Raw genomic sequence first — 25116 nt, 5'->3', positions numbered from 1 at the left:
GTGTAAATGTAAAGTATGTAATGTTACCATATTATATTTTAACCGCTAAATTGATTTATTAAGATTTTGGTAGGTATAGAATTGGTAAAATTGAATAAAAAAGAAATAATTAATATTGTTTATTATTTCATTTTAAATTATTAATTATTTCTTATTTTTATTTAAAAATGTTTAAATACTATTGTTATTTGATTTATTATTAAATAAATAGTACTAAGCCCGATCTTTTATTTTATTAACTTTAATAATATTAAAGAAGTCCACACGTTTTTCAGATATTCCAATTAAATATTTTTTTTAAACTACTTATAATTAATACAAGACATATTTAAATGGAATAAACACACTTTATTCACTTGGCAAACAAATTTAAAATTATATATTTAGGTGTACTTTATTCATACATTTCTCCTTATATAACATATTGAACATAATATTTACTTATGATACATATTTATTTACATAACTTATCGATAGCTCAACATGTACTAATTGATACACAGAACTGATACCTACCCATCCCTATTTGTCACACACACATCTATATACCGTGTTTTCCAAAAAGAGCACTAGAGCGCATTATGCGGCATAATGCTTAACGTTGAATGTTCCAACTACAGCAACTAAAAAAAAAAAACTAAACTGTGGAACGATTTGCCACCTGCGGTGTTCCCGAACAACTACGACATTGGGGCCTTCAAGAATAGAGCTTATTTGTCCATAAAAGGCCGGCAAAGCACCTGTAACACTTCTAGTGTTACAAGTGTTTATGGGCGGTGGTGACCACTTAACATAAGGTGGCCCATCTGCTCCTTTGCTTGCTCTAATAAGTCTAATATATATAAAAAAAAGCAACGCTTCGCACAATCGAGCACTCATAAAAGTAATGCGCGTGAATTAATGTGTGCAATCGATTTATCGTTAGTAATTATTAATTGTTGGAAAAAAATCTAAAGCTTTCGTTTCATTGTAGTTTATTCGAAATAATCAAAGTTAATTCAAATTGTGTTAAAAAATAAATATAAGTATGGATGAAGGATGTTTGAAGAACATTGAAAAAAATGTTAAAGAAATAATCAATATACGAATTACTTAAAATAACCGTAAATATTTTTCAACCAATTATTATATACACATTACTGAGGTTATTGCTAACTTGCGCAACCTGCTGGTACGTTTCACGTTCCAATAATTAAGCATCAGCATAATTCGGCATTGTGCGCCACTGAGTCGCATTATGCTCTGTAATTGGAAAACCATAGTATCCACGTATCTATAGCACAGTCCAAGGCACAGCCTATAGCTCGTCTGCCTACGATGCGCATTGCGCACTAAGCAATTTGTGCAATACACGCGCTCTATACTATTGTAATATATACTCTAAGATACTGAGCTTCAGTTTTTCTTCATTTCACGTCATAACCACAAAATAAACAGTATTTTCAAGCTAAAACTTTGGTTAACACATTACGAGAATAGTTATTCTAGTAGGAGATGAACTTATTTTTTTAATTCTTCCTGTTCCTCCTCATGTTGTCTTTTTCCTGCAGCGATATAAATTTTCCGGGTGTTTGATTTTCTGCAAACCAAGTAGATTGTAATAGATTTTTGAGTTCCTAAACCTAATACTGGTGAAAAAATTGACCATCCATAAGATGTATAATGTGACTATTAAATATAAAGGAAAAAAATCATGGAGACCAATGACCATTATTATTTATAATATATCATTTATATTATACTCTAAGGAAAATTGTATTTAATATTACTTATCTATAATATTTTTGACAATGACACCAAGTTCATGATATAATTATTTCTTCTGGGTGGCAACACTTCAATAAGAGCGGTAACGTAAAATTCATGGCTTTGTCCAGGTGTACTTGTTAAATTTAAAGATATTTCTAATAATTATTTTAAATTATCTAGTCTAGTTGGTTAATAAAGTTATTAGTGCATTTTTTATAATGAATTCATAATACGCTTCGGTTTGAAGTATAAGAAACGTTGCATAAATATATTTTTACTGACACATTTGTAAGACGCCATATTGTGTCACGTTTTTATCATTGGTGAATTTATTTGTCTGAAAAATTGTAATATAGCGTGCTGCTGAAATATAATATTCATTAAAATACAAAGGGTATCAACTATGAATTCTAGTAACAGAGAAAAACGTCCACGAGAATCTTGTAATACACCTAAAGTAAGTATTCAATGAATTCCCGCTCTTGGCGATATGTAAAATCATAGGCCACACGCGTAGTTCGTTATTTATGATCCTAAATGATATGCATGGCGATTGTTAGTATTTTTGTATCTAATGCATGATCTTAAATTAATATTTATGAATCTGTCTTACATGTGACCTTAGATATTTCACATGTAAATTTTCTAACGTTAAAGTTCATGTTTTGAAATGGAGGTAGGAGCCAGGAGGTAAATTTTGTTTATTCTTACGCGATGAATCAGTTTAATATAGTTCAAACATTATGCTGGTTAGATTGCTTTACCATAAGAAATTAATGAAAAACATATTAATGTAATGATAACTTTTTTAATTTTCGAACCAGCTACAGTAGCTATGTTAATTTTATGCTTAGATTCCTGGCTCCTTTGCAATCTGTGTAATCTTTCTTGAATCATTTTGCTTCTCTTCAAGTCATTAAGCCCACTTTAACTCATATTTGTTTCTTGGATTGTAATTCCTTGGGCCATAGAGGTAGAAGAAGATTAACATCTATTCCCTCTTCAATTGACATTCCTTATGTAATAATAAAAAAATGTTTTTACATTTCATACCATGATAATCAATAATCATTCATAATCTTAATCTTAATATGTATATATAAATCTCGTGTCACAATGTTTGTCCTCAATGGATTCCTAAACCACTTAACCGATTATAATAAAATTCGCACACCATGTGCAGTTCGATCTAACTTGCGAGATAGGATAGTTTAAACATGTAGGTACCACGGGCGAAGCCAGGGCGGACCACTAGTATTAGTATAGATTTTAGTGATGTATATCTGCAATGCAAATTTTAATGACATAATAATAAGGTGTCATTTTATTCAAGAGTTTTAGTACAATTTCCTCAAGTATTCTAAATTAATAATTATAAAATATAGGTAACATAGTATCAATTGCTTGCGAATTTGCTGTCGCTGTTATTATTGACAAACATTCATAATATCTATATTTTTATATTATTATTATGCGTAGAGATGTATTTACTTATGCTATTGTATATATGTTAGTCAAACCCCAGGTCTGGCATAATGACTTTATCAAAGCCCAAATAAATGTAATATTTTGGCCTTTTATTAAACAATTTTCGTCAGTCGTTGACTAGCTAAGGCATCTAACTCGCGTACGATGCCTATGTTGCATTCACCTACGCCCGAGACTGCTGCTGGCTTCAGTCAAAGGTTGAAATTCGTATTTCGAGGATTTTCCGATGGCTTTTGCCAAACCCTACAATAAACCGGTCCTTCTCAAAGAGATTGTGTTTCGGGATTTGACTATAACATAATATATACAAATCCATAAATATATCTGAATATATTTATGTATTTGTATATACTACTAGCGGTCCGCCCCGGCTTCGCCCGTGTTACATATTTACGTTTTCTCTACATAAAAACCATCCTCGTACTTCAAGGAATATGATAAAAAAAGAATTATCGAAATCGGTTCAGCCGTTCTCGAGTTATGCGCTTACCAACACATTTTGCGATTCATTTTTATATATAAAGAGAAGAAGAAGATATATGATCTTGAATCTAAGATGGTTACTACATCCTGATATAGATATACTCTAAAATGTCTGATGTAATTTTTTTTTTAGTATGAAGAAACCATTAAAGTTCATTGATCTGGAAATAATATTTTTGACACACAAGTTCATGATATAATTATTTCTTCTAACTGACAACACTTCAATAAGAGAATGAAATTGGTTCAGCTGTTATCAATATTTGTGCTTAGCAACAAATTTATTGTTGCATTTTTATATTATAGATGACTTTATTTTATATATTACATACCTAGTAAGCAGAGAATGGTTAAAGTTTTAAGATCAGATTTAAAGAATGATAGGTCACTTATTAATATCATAATGCACCTTGCGAACTTGTGAAAAAAAAAAATGCTTGAAAAGAACAGATCTTTTGAATATTTATTAATAAATAATCATGTTTCAGTCATTTGTTCAGAATGTAACATCTAAAATGTCTGAATTGTTACCAACAACAATAACCAAGTGGTTTAGCAGTCCAAGTTCGTCTAGTGCTAATGGATCAGCAACATTAGTTGATGTGAATGACTCATCAACAGAAGATGAAGGAACAGACTGTACATTAAACCCACCACCAAAAAAGCGTTTGCGTCGCAGCCATTCTGTAAATGACCATTTTATGGACATTCAGGTAAGGAGTCGCCAAAACCACATTATATACCTAGAAAAATTTTGTAAGAAATATCAATACATACATAATTAGGAAATTCCCCTTTTGATATTTATAATGATTTATTTATTTACGGCATGCACACAATATGCACTTTGGTGCATGCCGTAAATAATTATTAATATCAAAAGGGTGTTTCCTTATATGTAAACCTTTGTAAAAAATATAGATTTTCTATGTCTGGACTTATATTTTCAGTACCAGTTATTAAGCAACTGTATATCAAGGCAGACATGGTGCTGGTTTATCTTCTGTTTTCTCCATATATTGATAGCTTACTTTAAGATAGCATTCTCTTTCAATTGCTTGCATATTTCATGATATATTTAAATTATTTCCAATAATATTTAACAAATTAATAAACAGAACATGAAACTTGCAACAGAAAATTTGAGAGAAGTCAAACGAGCATCAAAATGACAACACCAATGCTTATCTATAGACAAATTTAATGTGTACTATTATTTTATGAATGAATTGCTACGTTGGCGCTTCGCGCCTATTGCATAGCGGGAGAATAGTTACATCGATGTTATTCCAAGTTTAATAACGACGAAATAGCATTAGTATGAATACTTATTACGACGTAATACTGCGTTTCTTTTATTACGTGTTTATTTGTACGATTTTTCCTTATTATTAGTTTATTCTTGATTCACATAAAATGTTATAACTCGTTTTTTTTTAAGGCTGGATATATCTTTTATAATTGAGTAAATATGTTTATAAAAATTTGCAGACTAAATGTACAAGCACAAATACTGATGCAGCTGACATTGTTCAGAGTCCTATAATATATTCATCAATCAAGTGTAAGTATCACAAAGGAGATCCAAAATTCATGTCAACCCCTCTCCATGCCAAACACAATGAATCAACACTTAAAAGCTCTGAAGTAGTAAAGAGAGTATCTCAAATACTTAAAAATTCATTGTATTCGGGTGAAACATCAATGGCCAAGGCACAGAAGTCCTTATTTAACTCTTTTACAAATTACACCCAGATTGAAGGTATGTAGTAATTTTTATGAATTAATATTTATTTTTTTATTATGAACTTTTTACTCAATATACTGTTTTTCAGGTAATTCTCACAGTGATCAACACAAGGATGATTATCACTCTTATAATAAATCCTCATTACTTGGTTCAACATTCTATTCTGGCCAAACAATATATGGTGGAACAAACAGCCCCATTAATTCTAAAGCTACCAATGTTAATAATAGAACGACAGAGCTCAATAAAAATAACAGCAGACAAGGGCGTGACATGGGTAGCTCTACTAAACAGTTATTGGATTTATTAGATAGCTATGCTTCCCCATTGGCTGAAGCAAGAAGGATATCACAATATGTTAATCAAGATAGCAGTTGCAATACTTCAAATGCTAATACCGATTGCAAGAAGGTTACTAGTAAGTGTAAATATTTTTTTAAACCCATAATATTATTGTATTCTTTTGTTATTGAGTTTATTGAGACTTGGTTTGTTATATTAATGTCGTGGCCATATTGTAGATTTGCTCATTTCACGAAATAGTTGCATTTTATGAAATGGTTGAATGTGTATTAGCTACAATATCATGATGTGGTTTGAGCAGTTCAATGATAAGAAATCGTTCCTCGATATGGCCAACTAAACGCCCGGTTTTTTTCATGAAATGATCATCATTTGATTTGATTTGATGATATCATAAATTTACGTTAATTATTGTTAGAGGCGCTGCAAGCGCTGTGTTTATGTGATAAGATGGCGGCCGCTGGCGAAAATTTTATTATTAGCAGTTAAAAACTTCATAATTCGTTTAATTACAATATGAAGAAAGTCATATGGAAACTGCGGATATCTTATATGTACTAGCTTTCCACCCGCAGCTTCGCCCGCGCAGTGTAAGAAAAACCCGCATAGTTCCCGTTCCCGTAGGATTTCCGGGATAAAATCTAACTATTTCCCGGGGTAAAAAGTGCCCTATGTCCTTTCTCAGGTATCAAAATATCTCTGTTCCAAATTTCATGCAAATTGGTTCAGTAGTTAAGGCGAGAACAGACAGAGTTACTTTCGCATTTATAATATTAATAGTATGGATTCAAGAAAAAATGCGTCTAAAATCTTATAAATATATTTATACTATACTAGCTTTCCGCCCGCGTTTTCAAAGAAAAACCTGTTCCCGTAGGATTTCCGGGATAAAACCTATCCTATGTCCTTTTTCGGGTATCAAAATATCTCTATACCAAATTTCATGCAAATTAATTCTGTAGTTAAGGCGTGATTGAGTAACAGACAGACAGACAGAGTTACTTTCGCATTTATAATATTAGTATGGATTATTATATGTAATTGCTTCTTTTCTAAAAAGCAATTCGCTTCTAGCACTCGCCGTCCGCTGCCGCGGCACTAACTTGATTATGACAATAAACAAGTTCCTAAAATATTCTGATTTTTTTAATATTTTATAGACGCCCTATATTTTATATGATCTGGCCAAATGTGGATGACAATCGTGAAACATTGACGATTTAACGATCTGGTCAAACTATGTTGGCCACATCATCAAATGCGACCATTTCGTGAAATGATCAATCATTTCATGAAATGAACAAATCTACAATATGGCCATGACATTAACATTATAATTTTATTTCCAGCACACAAAACACAGGAGCTCGCAATCCCTAGTATTGCAAGCGTAATAACTTTAAAGAAAAAAACTCGTTTCCTGGATACAACAAGTTCAGCGAGACAGCTAGTAGCTTCTCATAGTAGTTCAACAAATGTGTCGCCTTATCCAGTGAAGACAAAAAGGTACATATGGTATAATATTTGGGATATCAACAATTTCAGACATAAATACAAACAACAAACGAACGAACAAACGAACACAAATTATGAAATGTTTAGAAATATCAAAACAATGTTTGAACATTATCATAAAGCATGCAAAATCTCAAATATACAGTACTCCAAAATTAATAATGCGCATGTTTTCGAAAACACTCGAATCATTGAAACGTAAGAGCCCTAAACAATGCATATACATTTAACACCTTGTTCAAAAGAAATAAAAGTCAATTCACGGTCATACACAATCAAAAACAAATCGGGCGGTAGGTGACGGTAGCCTGTCAGTCAAAAAACTCAAACATCCGTCAGTCGTCTTTAAATATTGGTGGTGACTGCACGTGTTCTCTCTGTGTGGAATTATATAGAGCTGCTATAACATACCCTTCTTGGTTTTGTTTTTAATGGTGAATTGAATTAATCGCTGAAATGATTTACACATGATAGTAGTAGGGAAAGTGAAAATGAAGAAGAGCATAATGAAAGTTCCGATGTATCTAAAATGTCAGAAATAAAGATAATCCCTGATTTTGATTGTTTCTTTTTTTTTGTAATTGTCATAATATTGAAGAATGATCAGTATTCAGTACTGTAAATACTTTTGAACTGATTTTAATGATTAGATTTATATGGTTTAAATGTAAACCTGTGTTTGAAAACCATATTTTATACAATTTAAATTTTGTGTTATTTTAACCTTCTTTTCTTCCATCTTTACACCAGCTTCATTAAGACACTTTAAAAGTATTATAAAATTTTCTAAGTAAATCAATCCAACAAAGATATATTCGCAATTGTGGGGTTATCCTCGCTATTTACTTAAAAGGAATTTTCGAAACAAAATCGTTACTTACAAATAAATATTAATCTCTTTAGCACAAAACACATAATTTGACTAAATTATGCATGAAGAAAATGCATTTAACCACTCTATATACATATCATCTTCGGACGCTCCGGGAATATGACACATGACAAAGTCTAGGGATAATTGGTATTGCATCAAATATGTCAAAATTTTTGTGATATTGTAAATGAAAGAATTATAATCATTTATTCATTACTCATTTTAAGGTCCTTAATAAAAAATAAAAACATTTTATGATTTTTTTTTTATTTTCATTAGAAACTAGCGGTCCGCCCCGGCTTCGCCCGTGGTACATATTTACGTTTTCTCTACATAAAAACCATCCTCAGACTTCAAGGAATATAATAAAAAAAGAATTATCGAAATCGGTTCAGCCGTTCTCAAGTTATGCGCTTACCAACACATTTTGGGATTCATTTTTATATTATAGACTAGCGGTCCGCCCCGGCTTCGCCCGTGGTACATATTTACGTTTTCTCTACATAAAAACCATCCTCGTACTTCAAGGAATATAATAAAAAAAGAATTATCGAAATCGGTTCAGCCGTTCTCGAGTTATGCGCTTACCAACACATTTTGCGATTCATTTTTATATATAAGAAGACTAGCGGTCCGCCCCGGCTTCGCCCGTGGTACATGTTTACGTTTTCTCTATATAAGAACCATCCTCGAACTTCAAGGAATATAATAAAAAAAGAATTATCGAAATCGGTTCAGCCGTTCTCGAGTTATGCGCTTACCAACACATTTTGCGATTCATTACATTATATTATAGATGTTGATTTATCGCACCAAGGTGGGAACTTGTATGATTAGGATCTTCATTTCTTGTCAGAAACTATAAATTTCAACTGAAATTGGATTTTTTTTTGCATAAATCTAATTATAAATAATAATCAGTCATCAGCATTTACATTATTTTCCCAATGATATCGGTTTTTCTTACTAATAACTGTATACCAATGTCTTAATGCGTTATGTGGCCATGTGTTCTTCAGAAGTGTTCATAAGCATTCTAGAAGGAGCGCCAGCTGTTGGTAAGTGACCAAACCGAGCGCAGGAGTTCGCAGGAAGTTAGTTTTTATGCTTGAGTAAAATTGCCAATTCTAGTCAAAATTCATATTTTTCTAATAATAAATGAATATCCTTATCATCCAAGATTAGACCTTGTTGAAAGTTTATTGAAAACCTTAAATTCTTCCATTTACAATATTACAAAATTCTCCATAGATTTGGAGATATTTGAAGCATTTCGATTGAATCGTATGATGTATATCTACCAGTATTTATTTATATGTAACCTATCTTAATCTATTACATACTTTCAATCAATCAAAACCCAATAAACTCAGAATTAATTACCGAAACTCAGAGGATATTGTATAGGTATCAACCAATCTTTCTTAATTTGTAAGGTTAGATTTTTTAAAACTATGTTTACAAAAATAAATTATATTTAAGTACTAGTTTTTACCCGCGGCTTCGCTCGTGTTAAGAAGTATTAATATTAATTAGGTATTTTTTTCTTTTATTATTAATTAGGTATCTTAGGGGATACCTACCTGCATGCCAAATTTCAGCCCGATCCGTCCAGTGGTTTGGGCTGTGCGTTGATAGATCACTATATCAGTCACCTTTGAGTTTTATATATATAGAAGATTAATTGCATGTGTTATTTTTATCAGGGTAATAATATATCAATTATTATTATAAAAAATTAATCAAAATTTAAGAGTTATAGAGTTCAACTAACTATACTCTTCGTTACTCATAACTCATACTAGACCGGACTCTCAGTGGAGTTTCGTTTGCAATAATAGCGGACCTAAATCTGACTTCTGATATATATTGTATAGATCGCAGACATCCTATAGACAGATGTTGCCAACCAGTTTTGTGGTCCCCCTCTGGACTATTGTTAATTATTTAAAATAATAATTTAAAATATATTATATTCATGAGTTTTCAATCTATAGTGGTTTAAAGTTAACTCAAAAATGAAGCATTTTCGTAAATTTTCTAAAAAACCTTAGAGAAAGTGTAAGAAATGTTATAGTATGCTATATATTCGTGATCTACTCAATAAGTTCTTTCATTTGATACCCCACACGGCATGTTTTGGAAATTTTTATTTTTTTGTTTGTATGCCATATTTAATTACCAGGGTGGGGGGAGGGGGACCACAAAACTGGTTGGCAACATCTGTCTATAGGATGTCTGGGATCTATACAATATAATATATCAGAAGTCAGATTTAGGTCCGTTATTTTTGCAAACGAACATCTCCTTGGAGCCTGCTCTATACTCTTCACAAAATAAAAAGCCCGTTTTGACGTTTACCAATGCGGCATAAAAAGTAATGTTACTATACTTCACGGTACTCGATACTCAAGATAAATCAATTTAAGTTTACTTTAGATTAACATTCTTATTGAAAATTTAAATAAATTAATACATATTTTGAATGATAAAATGTTGCGATAGGTCAATTTTTTTATTTAATATTTTTGTTACAATAATATTCACTCAATTACTTTAAAATCGAGGAAAAGTGGATCCTCAGTCAATCATAGTATTACTATATTCATTTGTATATACATAGTATTCTTGTGTAGTCTAATAAATATTAACAATAAATACTTTTGCCTTATTTCATATTTAAAAGCTAACAGCCGTACAAATAAAAACTTGCTTATTCAAACCTTATGCAATGCATAGATATGATAAGAATAAATAAAGAATAAGGATGTCATAATTTCTTACAAATAAATTTGGAATATTGTCGATGTATCTATGCTCACGCTATGCAATAGGCGCGAAGCGGCAACGTCGCAATTCATTCACAAAATTATGAAAAACATTGAAATTGTCTACGGTTAAGCCTTAGTGCTGTCATTTTGCTGACGCTTGTTTGACTTCGTCGAATTTGTTGTGAAGTTTCATCATACGATGTTCTGTTTATTTATTTTTTAAATATTTATTGGAAATAATTTAAATATATCATTAAATATGCAAGAAAATGATAGATAACGCGATCCGCTATACGAAGATAAACCCACCTTGAGATAGAGAGTTGCCAAATAACTGGTATTCAAAACATACAACTCCAGGCTTAGAAGATTTATATTTTCAACGAAAGTGTATATTATTGTGATAAGTTTAGAAATAAGTTTTATGTATGTATGGTTTGGCGCATGTTGTAAATAAATAAATCATTATAAATATCAAAAGGGTTTTTCATAATTTCGTATATTTTGACATTTCATACAAAATTTTCCATTTCAATAGGTACATAATGAAATTATCAATTTGCTCAACTTTTTCTACTTCTCGTATTACTCTCATTGCTATTATCTCAAATTTAGATTGAAAATTGCTTCTAAAACTTGTAAAACACAGCACAATGTACTAAAAGATATGTTATAACTCGGTTATGTCAGACTTATACTAGGGTGGTAGCCGTAATAAGGACGGAATAGCATTAGTATGAATACTTATTACGAAGTTATACTAGGTTACATTTATTTCGTGTTTATTTGTATGATTTTTCCTTATTCTTTGTTTATTCTTTGCATAAAATGTTATAACTCGTTTATTTGTACGGCTGTAAGTGTTTTGTCTTTTTTTTCTTATTTGGGCAAAGTTTAAAATTTTTATATTTTATTATTAGAAGATATGGTACATCTAGATTACCGGTTTTTTGTTATTAATATCAATATTCTTTTTTACAGTTCCCAGTGGAAAGATCTTAAGTTCGTAACAAAAATAAAAAATACGACACGTAAGAGTAAAGCAGAGAATATAAATAACTATGTGTCACATGCGCCTCTAGATTTGCCACCAGCTGTGTTACAGATTGAGGAAAATAATTTACCAAAGTTTTCATTTGATACTCCAACTTCGAAGACTCAAGAAACTCTTAGTGCTAGTCCACCATTGCACACACCTGTTAACACTGTAGGGAATATTAACATGCCTGAGAATTTAAATTTACAAAGTTCAGTCATTAGCTTTCCTACTAAGAAAAGTAAGTCTAAAAGTAGTTGCTATTCATTTTCAAAACCAGTTACAGTTTCGAGTGAATATATTATTAACAATAAATTACCAAAATATACTTTTATAAGACCCGAGGGAAATGTTGATGTAACAAAAATAGATGATACAAAAACTGACTCTATTTCATCTATTGTAGGTACATCCCAGAAAAATGCTTTAGCTAGTACTAATACATCAAACTGGAAATGCAATGATTGTTGGGTATCCAACAAACCTGATGAGAGCAAGTGTGTGTGTTGCGGTGGTAAGAAACCAGTAACAGAAGAAACAACCGACAAAAAGAATTGTTCTGCTTGTCTGGTTAACAAATGCTTAGAGTCATCTGATTTATGTGCTGCTTGTAAAAAAAATCAAACAAATAACATAATAAAATCTGATTTGTCTAAATGGAAATGTAATGACTGCTGGGTAAGCAACAATTCTACGGAAGATAAATGTGTATGTTGTGGAGGAGAGAAACCAGGCACATCATCATCATCATCAGATAAATATAGAACTGAACCATCTAGTATGCTAAAGGGTGGAACTTCATCTAAATGGAAATGTGAAGATTGTTGGGTTAGCAATGATGATCATATAGATAAATGCCTCTGCTGTGGGGCGAAAAATCCTGCTCATAAAACTGATGTTATAAAGTCTTCTGATAAGGGATGGAAGTGTAATGTTTGCATGCTTGAGAATTTATCTAAGGTAGAGAAATGTATAGCATGTTTAACATCAAACCCTGATTCAAGCTCTGTCAGTAAAATACCCCAAAATTCTACAAAACCCAATTTCCAAAGTAGTTCTAATGATCCACTTAAAAAAATAATAAAAAGTCAATCACAAAAGTGGGAATGTCAATATTGTCTTGTGCATAATGACAATGATAAAAGCCGTTGTGTGTGCTGTGATTCTGAGAAACCTGGTGCTACCAAGCAGTCAGGGTCGAAATTTAATTTCGGCATATCCCCAAATATCTCATTTAAATTTGGCATAGATCCAAAGATGACTGATAAGGAAAAGGTTAACGAAAATAAATCCCATGTAACGGAAACAAATAATAATGAGATACCTAAAGCTACATTCACTTTTGGCATTCTGTCAAACCAAACAAATAATGTAGGTAATGAGAACGAGCAGGCCAAGATAGGCTCTCCAGCACAAGCACCCACTTTAGCAAAATCCACAGAGTCCACCACGCCAGTGAAAACATCATTTGCTTTTGGTATACCCAAGGATACAAAAAGCGACTCAGTTAATAAGGAGAGCATAGAATCATCCGTATTTGCATCAAAACCAGAGATAAAAATAAATGAAAAGCCCCAAGAAGTGCCCAATGTGGAGAGATTGGAGTCTGCAAATTGTCTGCAATTCTCATCAAAATTATTTACTTACCCTCAAGAACCATCTGTGCAGATTTCACAAGCAACAGCAACCTCTGGAACATTGTTAGAAAATTCTGCTGCAAATATATCGTCAATACCTGTCACTATTTCTGCAAGTAGTTCAGCTAATTTCTTCAAACCTGCATCAGCAACAGTTGACTCTACATCTTTCATCCAACCAGCTGATACTTCAGTTAATACAGCATCTTTCCAGAATAACCAACCACAGAAAACTTCTATCAATTTTATAACACCTCCATTATTTCAAAAGAATACTGTTCAACAGCCTTCAACTTCTTCATTATTTCAAGAAACGAATGCACAGATGCAAGCTCAACCTACACCTACTGCATCGGTATCGCCCTTCTCAGAAGGTTCTGGGACTATTGCAACAACTGAAAACAATACTACTACACAGTCTGCTTGTTCCTCTGCGCCAGTATTTAGTTTTAAATCAAATAATCAGATGTTGCAAACTGAGAAACCCAAATTCAATTACACATTTGGTGCCAACAGAGAAACTACTACAAACATATTTACTTCTAGTATTGAATTTAGACCAGATAATCTCGCATCATCTTCACCTATTCCAAGCAAACCCAATATTGCTTCACGACAAGGTGGAAGTACCTTTCAATCCAGTATTTTTTCAAGTATTGGTAACCATCCAACTAGTGGAAACCTTATGGGTGGTAATAGTGAAAATTCTACAACTACCGATATGTTAAGTGGATATAATATGGTAGAAACGAATAGTTTGACAACAAACTTGCCATTATCAACAGAATCTAATAGAAGCACACCAACTGAATCTAGTATGTTATCTGAACCATTGAGTGCTAGAAATACTTTGCCAATGAATTCATCCATACCATTAGGATCGAATAGTGGCGCTGGATCTAATAGGTTATCTCAAACAATGAGTCCCACTTATACTGAACCAATGACTTTACCAGCGCAATCTACACATTTACCGACACAACCACAAGGATTATTTGGAGCACCTTCACCAGGGCCAGCTCATGAGCCTAGTAATAGTACATGGTCATCAAACAATAATTTAGGTCCCAATTTATTTGCAAATTCTAAATCAAGCAATATTATCCAAAAACCAGTCACATTTTCATTCGGAAGCAATAATATGTCATGCCATGTAAACATGGTTAATAACACTAGTCCAGTTTTTGGGGGAAGCAGGCCTCAATCACCGAATTCTTTCATGTTGCCTAATCAGAGTGCAAATAATTCATCGACTCCATCAATGTTTTCAACTTCTGTGCCAAGCCAGACCCCAAATATGTTTGGAACTGGTCCTCTACAACCGCCGAATAATCCACCACCACCTGGCCAGCCTACATCAGGGTTATTTGGGCAACAAAATGTAAATCAATCATTTGGAAACAGTTCAAATCCATTGGGCTCAGCACCATTCACTTTTGGATCGCAACCTGCCCCTGGACCTGGAATTTGGAATCTATCCGGATCATCTGGATTTGGTCAGGTATGTAAATAAAATTGAAATTGAATATTTATTTTGTGATATATATCGCTATGGGTTTATTACAAGCAATAAGTAATTACAGGGGCGTGCATCGGTCATTTGTTATCTGTTTCAATGATGTTTTTTTTTCTATCTTCACATCTCATCTAAGGCATTATGGTAATCGGAGGAGAGAATTTCGCACGGCGATAGCTTTTCAGTCGCTTAAAATTTGGCATATCTGATAAAGGAAAAAAAATATTTTCAGCCAGCACAGGGGCAGCAGGTGCAGCAGGTGCCGCAGGGGCAGCCGGGACCGTCGGGGCAGGGCGGGCAGCCGGGTGGGGTGTACAGCTTCGGGTCGCCCCAGGTGCAGTTCTCGGTTGGCAGTGCGCCCAACGTGGCTACGCGCCGCGTGCGCAAGGCCGTGCGCCGCACGCAGCGATGAGCCGCGCCGCTCTTGTGAAGTGTCTACCCTTGTGTAGTGTCTACCCTTGTGTAGTGAATCGATGCTCGTGAACTAGATGTTATTGTTCTCCGTAAACTTTTAAAGCAGGTTCTTAAGTACGTGAGAACGTACCGCGTAGTTAATTTTATAGGGTTGCATGGTCGAAATAGTTTATATTTATAGATAATTGAATATTTCATAATGGGTTATGTCAATACCATTATTACAAAATTTGTATATCTGTATCGAGATTATGCATGTTCAGAATTTTATTTTATATTTTGCTTACCACGGAAAAATATATGTTGATAAATTAAAAAAAAAAAACAAAACACAGCTTCTGGGTTGTTAAATATTACACAATAGTTGTATTGGATAAAATGTAAGATATTGTTATAGGTATATGTAGTTGTTAGAAATCTAGTATTTTTTTTAATAAAATATGCATTTATGTACATGAATTTATGAATGTTTTGATTTCATCTTCATGTTATTCATCAATAAGTTGCTATATATGATCCGTAAACCAACATGAATGTTATTTAAATCACTTTCTTTCACTATCCCAATTATTTCGGTGTTTTAATACGTAATTGGAACAGTTATCGATTTACCACCTAGAGCCTTCAAGAAAAGGGCTTATTTGTCCTTAAAAGCACCTGGGCGGTGCTTAACACGAGCTGCCCCTTTGCTTGCTCTGACATAAAAAAGTAAACTTACCCTTAAATATTTTTTTTAGTTATTCTGCAATTATATTGATGTTTTAGAGAACCCAAAACAATTGTTATTAAATAGTTATTCTGTTTGTATGTATGTCAATCATGTCATTTTGACGTGATAACGTTTTTAAAATCGTTTTAGTCGGGTGACATGTTCAGAAACTTGTGTCACACCAAAACCTCACGAGCGCGAGCGCAGGTATAACGAGAGAGAGACGGACCGATCTCCCGTCTCATCTCGAGCGCTGCCACCAATAAGACGTTATCACGTAAACATCTCGATCGTAAACCTACTTTACAAACAACCAATTTTTTTTATTTGAAACATATTTTAATACGTATCCATACGTGATCGTGGGGATTACTATTTTGTTTGTCATCACCTTTGTGTGTCTATCAGGATCCTACAATTATGTATAAAACATTGAAATACATAGTTGGTATACATTCACTACAGTACTGTATATACATTCACTTTCCTTTTTACGCATATAACTAAGAAACTTTGTGAGGCAATGGAGAAGTTTCCTTTGGTAACTAATGTAATTGAAATAACTGGCTAAAAAACGTGACTTCTTAAATTTGTAAATCTATAGGGATTTTTGTAGTATTTTGCGTATTTAATAACGCACGCGAATTATCCGCAAGTGTTGTTTTTTAATGCAAGTCTTTATTGTAATGCGCAGAAAACGCTCGCGGGTCTCGAGCAAATTACCTGGATAACAGCAAAAAATTATTTTCCACATGCGGACAAACCCACGTGCGTGATTAAATCACATATATATAAAACACCCTTATCCTTTCTATCATCTTATAGTATTTATCGATATAAAAAAAAATTGAAAGTGTGTTTTTTTTGTTTGTCCTTTCATCTCCGTGGTTTTATGTGATTTGTGTCTGGAGGGCAGTTAGGAATTTTGTATAAATTCGATAAGAGCGCTAGTTTAAAAACTAACCTATCTACTAATATCCTACCCTACTCTCTCACCAGACACAAATACCATGGAATCCGTTATAACATGATAGAAACAAACAAAAAACATTAACTGAATTTTATTTTGTCCCGGGTCGACTCGGGCGGAGCTGTGACGACCGGCTAGTTTTATAATAAAATGTATTACTTAAATGTAATAGTAAAATATATTAATTTACTCATAATACACTAAAATATGAACTGTAACGCTAAGAAGCTTAGTGATAATTCATTTCAATATTTTATTTATTAATAGGTATTTTTCAGATATCTGAATTTTGGTATGAATTATTTTTTTTTTGAAATTTTTTATATTATATAACATATTGAATGCTTTACGGTGGAATAATTACATGTTACATTGGGTTTTAAAACTTCTCTATTAATCATATAGACATAACAGACACAAATATTGAAAAATAAAAAAATGATATTTTCGTATAAGTTTCTTTTGATAAAATCTACATATCAAAAGGCAGTGCACCAAATTATTATACTAGTGATATCGTTATTTCACATACAAACCTACCTTTTGATTTTTAGATTAAATCAAAATGTTGAACATTTTAAAAGCGTAAGTTGTTTAGAGATATTAATGGTTTTGTATATATTTTTTTCTATATGTTAACGTTAAGTATGTGTAAGCGCATTTATATAATACTAGGTTCTCGCCCCGTTTCCGCCTATATAATTTATTTGAATTTTTTTTAAGTTTCTATTCTGGGCGGATAAAAATCCGTAAGTAAAAATCATTGAAATCCGTTCAGCCGTACTTGAAAAAGTGGTGTAACTAATACGGCTATCTCTTATAGAAATATGTTTAAGGTTAGATGTTTTTTTGTTGTAAATGCGCTTTACACATTATCAGAAAATGTAATGTAACATAGTATTTAACCAGTACATTAATGATAAGCTTTAAAATAAAGATGTAAATGGGAAATTGGGGAGCAAAACTAAATTATCTTTGTTTCCATTAAGATTGAATATATAATGTTTATAAATGAATCGCTTAATATGTTGTTAGTTAAATAATTTTAGATTTGTTCCTCAATTAAAATGTCAATGAAACCGTTTTTTATTTACTCTTATTTTTAACACCTAATTAGCTTTGTTAGTTTTAGCCAAAAGACAGGTTAATCCAAAAAATTGTTTCACCACTTCACTTTTTTGTCACCGTAAGATTATAAACACAGTTTATAATAATTAGAACTCGCTCGAGTTTATGAAATTGTGAACTGTAACAAACCGCTTACAATTTAACGTTCATACAATTTTTAGTACTAAGTATAAGTACGACGATGTTCATAACGCTCAGATTCACAAAAATTTTAATCTATAATTTGACAAATTAAAATATTTATTTATATAATAATATGTTTGAACTCCTACCACTAGAGTAGAACATAATCTATACAGAGAAAGCTTCTTTAGAACGTGCAAATTCTTACCTATTTAGTTATAATAAATTGAATTTATTAGGTAGTTCAATAAAGAAACGAATCTTCAATGGCGGCCAAAGCTGACTTTGACAGATGGTAGGATCAGCAAAAAAGAAAATAAAAATAACGTAAATTGATAATTATTTTATTTATTATTTTGTTAAGTAATTATTTTAATTTGTTTGTTGACAAACTGTTTTGTTATGATATTTGTGTATTTATATGAACTATCAAATGACATATACAGAACGCAACAAAATCCCCATTAATAGATACTCGTAGTCTCGTAATTAGCCCATAAACTGAACAACTTTCCCAAAGAATATATTATTAAAGAAAATATTATTTACTATAGCAAATACATAATTGTCATTCTAAATTTATGATCGGGTTTCGCATAGGGGTCGACAGGTAGTCAAATTCAGGTAGTCAAATTTGAAAATTATAATTTTGAGCAATACATTTCTTTAAATATTTCTTTATTTCTTTGTTTGAGATTCATCATCATCATCAGCCCATATAAGTACCCACTGCTGAGACTATACAACTTGGTGATAAGTTCATATTATTTCTTGTCCATATTTTTTTTTTGCAATGTCAAGGCAATTATCAAAACTTTAAACTCCAATATCTCAGAAACTAAGTGACTCCTCACCCCCCCCCCCCTTTGGAGGAGGGATTCCCACCACTCCCCCCTCCCCTCCCCCCACAAAAACCTTAAATTCGAGGGTTATACAGTGCGACACAAAAGAGATGAAAATAAATGAGGGCGCCACCGTCGCTCATATAGCAACACTGATACTGCGACGCAAGCGATCTTGATACTATACAATAAAAATCCAAAAATCTATATAATTGTTTCATTGTAGCAATAGTGTAAATTTAAGACAAAAATACATTAGTATTTTAATTGACCTACCTAGGTCAAATTTTACTTAAATGTATTTGGAATTAGTTATTTTATAAAAATCGGTCAAGTGCTTAGACTGCAGAGGCGCACATAGAATCAAACATACAAACAAACAAGCATACATGCAGCTCAAACACATTACCCTCTTTCTGGGTCCGTCGGGTAGAAAAAAACAAGGCGATTTGAAAACCACATATTTTTATTTTTTTTGTAGATAAATTTTGTACATTAATATAATTCATCAAAATCTAAATATTCTACTCCTTCAAAGGACTGATCATCACTCTGTTTCGAAGTACTGGCAAGAGGGTACGGGACATCTTCAGTATCTGTAAATATGATACAGTAAATATGATTTTTTTCTTATGGTTTGATTGATTAATAGATAGATAGCTGTATGAAAACAGTTATCACTATACTATGTAGTAAAATCTAAACTAGGTACTTTATTTGAGGCTGGTTGGATTGGATATAACTTCTTGACTCAAATTGTGCTGGTCGCACTATAAAAACTAGTTTTTGTTTACATACAAATAACCTCAAATTAAATTGCGAAAACGTAATAATCGCCATACATACATACATTAAACACTCGTCACTAATGGAATATTCTATTTTACGTAGTACTGAGCAAAAATAAATGGAATCTCACCGGTATATTCTGCTGTACGTTTGTAAACGTTTTCCAAATCAGTCAATAAATTTCCAGCTTGAAATTCGGACAAACACCGAATAAAAACTTTATACACCACATCACGGACACCGCTACGTTTAACCTTTTTCATAATGTCTCCTTTTTTATTTAAATTTCTTGTTCTAAATAACAATTTTATCTCAATAATTCTCCACTTCACGAAAAAAACAACAAATTTTTATTCAACTTGACAGCTACATTGCCAATTCAGGGTTGCCAGGTAATGAAAAACGAATTAGTTCCAAAATAATTAATTTCATCTCTTTTATGTCGTACTATATTTGTACACTTCTTCCAAAAATTATAACAGGGAAAATTAAATACATTTTACTTTACCCTATTTTTTTGCATACCGTACGGCCGTGTGTGAGCGAGAGGGAATGATAAGCGCCGCCATTGAAGATTTGTTTCTTTAACCTTTTGAACGCCAATGACATCTATAGATGTCATGCGCAATCGTGCCCTGTGCGCCAACGACACCTATACATGCCAAGAAACAGATCATAGATAAATACAAAATAAACATATTAAACCTTTACTTTTACGTGTTTTATTTATACAGTTTATGAACTGAATCCCCAGTTATAACATAATTGTACACAGTAAACAAAATTGCCAAGTAGTTATTCAAATATTTGATGACAAAAAATAACTTAATTAATGGCTAAAAAAGCATGTTCTCTCGCGCCAATGACATGTATACGTGCCTACTAGTGATGTAGTGTAATATTCAAGTAACTTCATTAAAATTTCAGCGAAATTACTCTAATTCGCTTAATTTTTGTAATAACTACAAAAAAAATATATAAGCTTAGTCACTGAGAAAAAAGGTAAATACTACATTCTTTGGTATAATACCATATTGTCTTTATTGTGGATATTGTTGATTTGAATATTTTCTTTTTCGCCAATCATGCGCATCCCTAGCACAGTATCGATATGCAATCCCTTCTGCGCCATTGACATGAATAGATGTCGGACTGGTGACGTCGTAAGCGCGTGCCGTGTTGTTAAGTGCGGAAAGTTGTAAAAATATTTTATCGAGTAGGTTTTTTATTTTATCGTCACAAACACAATGTATGCGTTCTAGCATAATATTTATTGTCCATGTAATGATAAAAATTCGCTTAGGTCCAAAATGTATAAATATCTCTAAAAATCTGTAGGTACTTACCTATTTAGCAGTTTTCAAAATTTATTACCTAATAAGTCTAATCAGTGCCTTTATTAGAATATTCTTATGATACAAATTGTCGCTATGTCATATCAAAATATGGTAATTGACCTAAATAGGTACCTACCTACATATAATTAGTATTTGTAATAACTCAAGTATTAAACTAAATGATTGGAAAATAAATATGTAGTTTTAATGCAATTCCCTTTATTTAAAGGTAATAGTTGTTTTGATATTTACAAATAAACACTCCACAATAATACCTATAGTTCATATAAACTTAATAAATAAACTCGATAAGTTATAATAATATACAGCTACACATCCCTAATCAGAAGCGAGAGATTATAAAAAAAAGGATGGTTGCCCGCGCCATTGGCATGTATACATGCCAATGGGGCGTAACTGATAGAGAATAGTGCTGTAACTTGCTGCAATTTTATATGTATTTTTGTATCTCAAAAGGTTGATTTTTTTTGTTGATAGTTGCTATAAATGTGGTCTTAAGTTTTTACAGTAGGAGATGAGGTTAAATAAATATTATTTTTTTGTTATAAGCTGTTAATTCAAATATTCAGACGTGAATTATTATGTTTATCGATAACATTTTGGACTCCCTACTGTTTTCAAGGTTATCTCATTGAATTTGTGGCTTGGCGTGGAGGGCACGGCGATGCGTTTTTGCTCTGGCGGTCAAAAGGTTAAAGAACTGACTTATACCTATTTAATAATTCAATCATTGTTATTGGTATGTAAATGGTTGTATGAAGATGAAGACAGTACCCAGTAGGGGTCTTTAGACAAGTGGCAGAATTGCCAAGGAATAGAAACTGCTATCGCTATATCTATACTATAATATTATAAAGAGGAAAGGTTTGTATGTATGTATGTATGTATGTATGGTTTTCACGCATAAACTACTGGACCGATTTTGATGAAATTTGGCAAAGATAATCTTTAGACCCTGAGAAAGAACATAGGCGACCTAATTATAAGCAATCTATCTGTATCGGTCACAAGTAGCACTTTTGAGTTTTTTAGAAGAAAAAAACAAAAGATCAAGTTCAGTAACTCAAACTGCCCTAATATAATATTTTGACAATCGATTCCTCCTAAAGGCTTCCATGGAGGAATGTGTTTATTTTACCAATTATAGACCTTATCTATCAGTACTGGTCACAAGTTGCACATTTGAGTTTTTTGGAAGAAAGAAATATTTTTTGATCGATTGATGTAGTATGGGGAAATTGTTTGAGCCAAAATCATTTTTTACTACGTGTAACTCAGAAACGGTAGGATATAGGAAAAATTGATTTAGGTACAACTTGTAGATAATTTTATGGCCTTTCAACTTTTCCTTGAAAGTTTTTCTCTAACATGTACCGTTTTTGAGATGTAAGCGAAAAATGAAAAAATGGACCCATTCCCCCCCTCCCCCCACTCCGGGGCTCTTCCTAGTGTCCCGGGGTTTTAATATATTACCTAGGGACTCTTGACATGTTTCCGAAGAAACATCTTACGTTACTAACTCACGCACTCTAGACCTCCCTTGGAGGGACTCATTCAATGGACTACATACCTAGGAAAAGTAAAAAAATATTCTTATCCGCGTGCCGCGAAGTATCTCGTCGAATATAGTTAGTAGTAGATATACCTAACGTCTTTGTTTAAATTACACCACCCTGTAATTATAAACAATTGCAAAATAAAAACAATAATTGTCCCCTGAGGGTGTCCTCATAAGCTAGTCTGCTCGCGAGGGAGACGGACAGACTTTTCATCGTAGACAGAGAAATTCTCTGTCTACACTTTTCATGATGCGTATGTAGTATGACGTCACGCCGAGCGCGTCTTCACTCTTCACAGACACTACACAATACACATGTGCAAGGTGAATGTGTTGACGTTCCGGCTCCTGCGAGTTGCGAGAGACAAAATAGTTGCGGAGACAAAAGTCGTTCTTGCGCGCTACCTAATGGTTCGGTCACACTACCAACGAACTAAATTTCGACTGGATGAATTTTTTTTTATTTTATTTTATAATACGCATATGTGAATTAAGTTTCGATAGCGATCTGTGATACATCTGTATAGATATGTAGTGAAGTTATTGCTACCTATAACTGGCATCACAAAATTTAATAATTCAGATTTATGAACATTGAAAACTAGTAGGTATTTAGGATTATTGATTGTTAGAATGAAAAAAGTTAAGATTTATTACTATTAGTTACATACTTATTGGAGTTGTTTGTTGAAATGAAAAGGTCTACCATATGCGATATAATCTATATTTAATTTTGGTAATATCCCGGGCTGACATGAAGCTAAACGTAGTTAGATACCTGTTTCTTGAACAAGTTTTTGTATACTTCGACACAGGAAAAGGTACTGGATTTTCATCTGATGTTAAAAAGAGTTCATTGGTTGTGGTAAAATTGCGCCTATCGTTCTTTGTTCTTTACTGATAAATACGTGTTTATGGCCATGACCCGGGATGCACCTGTCACCTTCGATGGTATATCGGCCGACACCTGGCCATACAACCACGCGTTTGTATCCCGGCGGTTTGTCATAGCTACTGTTGAAGCCATTTTTATTTTGTTTAAAATGTTTAGGTGTATCGATATTTAGATGTGCTGGTCCAGGCTCGTCTGGGCTCTTTAGGCACATTGTTATATCTACCAATGCGTTTCGTCCTCTGTATGGCACACTACGGTTGGTCTTATTCATTGTACCTAAATGTGATTTTTTATATGTCTCCAAGCATCCTTTAAGAGCTATCGGCCAAGTGGCCGCTGCGCACCGCAACGATGTATTGAAGTGATTCTTTATTGTGGTCTCATCGCGCACTCCAGTAAATAAATTATATGGACCCTTTAAGGACACTATTTTCTTGGATTTTTGTTCGATACATTCCTTGTCAACAATCACGTACCTATTTGGTGCCAGAGACCACTTTGGAGAAGTGTCTTTGAATCGACAAGGCTCTTCTCTTTCAAATGTGGGTCTATTAGAATGTGGACCATAAGGTAATTTAAAAGGTACAGCATTATAATACGTACCAGGACACGGAGTGCTACTTTTAAGAGGTTTCCATCTTCGCATTCTTCCAAAACCAACATTCATACAAGAAGCTTTATATTTGGGAAGTTCTTTGACCTCGTGCCAAGCTGGACCTAGCAAAGAGTTTTGCCATCTTCTCTGATTTAAGATTTTCTGATTTCTATATCCCAAATTTCTTGCCCAATCTTCTAGTTCAGTGTTGTATCTCCAAGGATCTTTATCGACTTTTCTATGTCGATTAACCCGAAAAATTTCATTGATTGACTGAGGATGATAAAGACAAGGATCACATCCATCGGGGCGTTCCGTATATAATCCACTAGGGTCTAAACTGGGATGTACAGTGATTTTTTCAAATCTCTTAACACTTGATCCAAAGGCCGCAATGTTTTTAGTTCGGGTGACCATATTTCCGTTTAGATTAAATCGTTTTTCTCTATTTATATAATGTCGCCGTAATCTATAAGTTGTTATATGATAGGTACATTTATTTTGAAACTGCTATGGTGAAATTGATTACCAAATATTTTATTACAGACATGACTAGGATGACAAGTGGCCTACCTGGATCTTTTAGCAATTGGATGACACTGCCAGATAGGCG

The 25116-nt window shown here is 32.8% G+C and overlaps 2 protein-coding genes across 3 annotated transcripts; one reads left to right on the top strand and one right to left on the bottom strand.

Moving 5' to 3' along the window:
* Nucleotides 1–1833: 1833 nt before the first annotated feature.
* Nucleotides 1834–18294, top strand: Nup153 (nucleoporin 153). 2 transcript variants are annotated; one of them, XM_090102330.1, is made up of 8 exons: nucleotides 1834–2206; nucleotides 4209–4433; nucleotides 5212–5482; nucleotides 5556–5888; nucleotides 7123–7279; nucleotides 11915–12210; nucleotides 12376–15107; nucleotides 15355–18294. In XM_090102330.1, exons 1-8 carry the CDS (start codon nucleotides 2153–2155, stop codon nucleotides 15532–15534), a joined length of 4248 nt encoding a protein of 1415 aa, XP_089958456.1. In that variant the 5' UTR covers nucleotides 1834–2152; the 3' UTR covers nucleotides 15535–18294. The 2 variants fall into 2 exon arrangements, with proteins under 2 accessions (XP_089958456.1, XP_089958449.1); XM_090102323.1 differs by having other exon boundaries at nucleotides 11915–15107.
* A 5380-nt stretch (nucleotides 18295–23674) lies between these two features.
* LOC149911043 (uncharacterized) lies at nucleotides 23675–25089 on the bottom strand. The gene has a single exon (XM_090107151.1). It carries the CDS (start codon nucleotides 24918–24920, stop codon nucleotides 23856–23858), a length of 1065 nt encoding a protein of 354 aa, XP_089963277.1. The 5' UTR covers nucleotides 24921–25089; the 3' UTR covers nucleotides 23675–23855.
* Nucleotides 25090–25116: the final 27 nt, after the last annotated feature.

Source organism: Colias eurytheme, chromosome 1 (assembly GCF_061535395.1).
Source record: "Colias eurytheme isolate Ceu_HAF_F1 chromosome 1, ilColEury1 Martin Lab GWU primary, whole genome shotgun sequence".
NCBI lineage: Eukaryota > Metazoa > Arthropoda > Insecta > Lepidoptera > Pieridae > Colias > Colias eurytheme.
The sequence above is the reverse complement of the archived record's forward strand: the minus strand, read 5'-3'. Positions and strand labels throughout refer to the sequence as shown.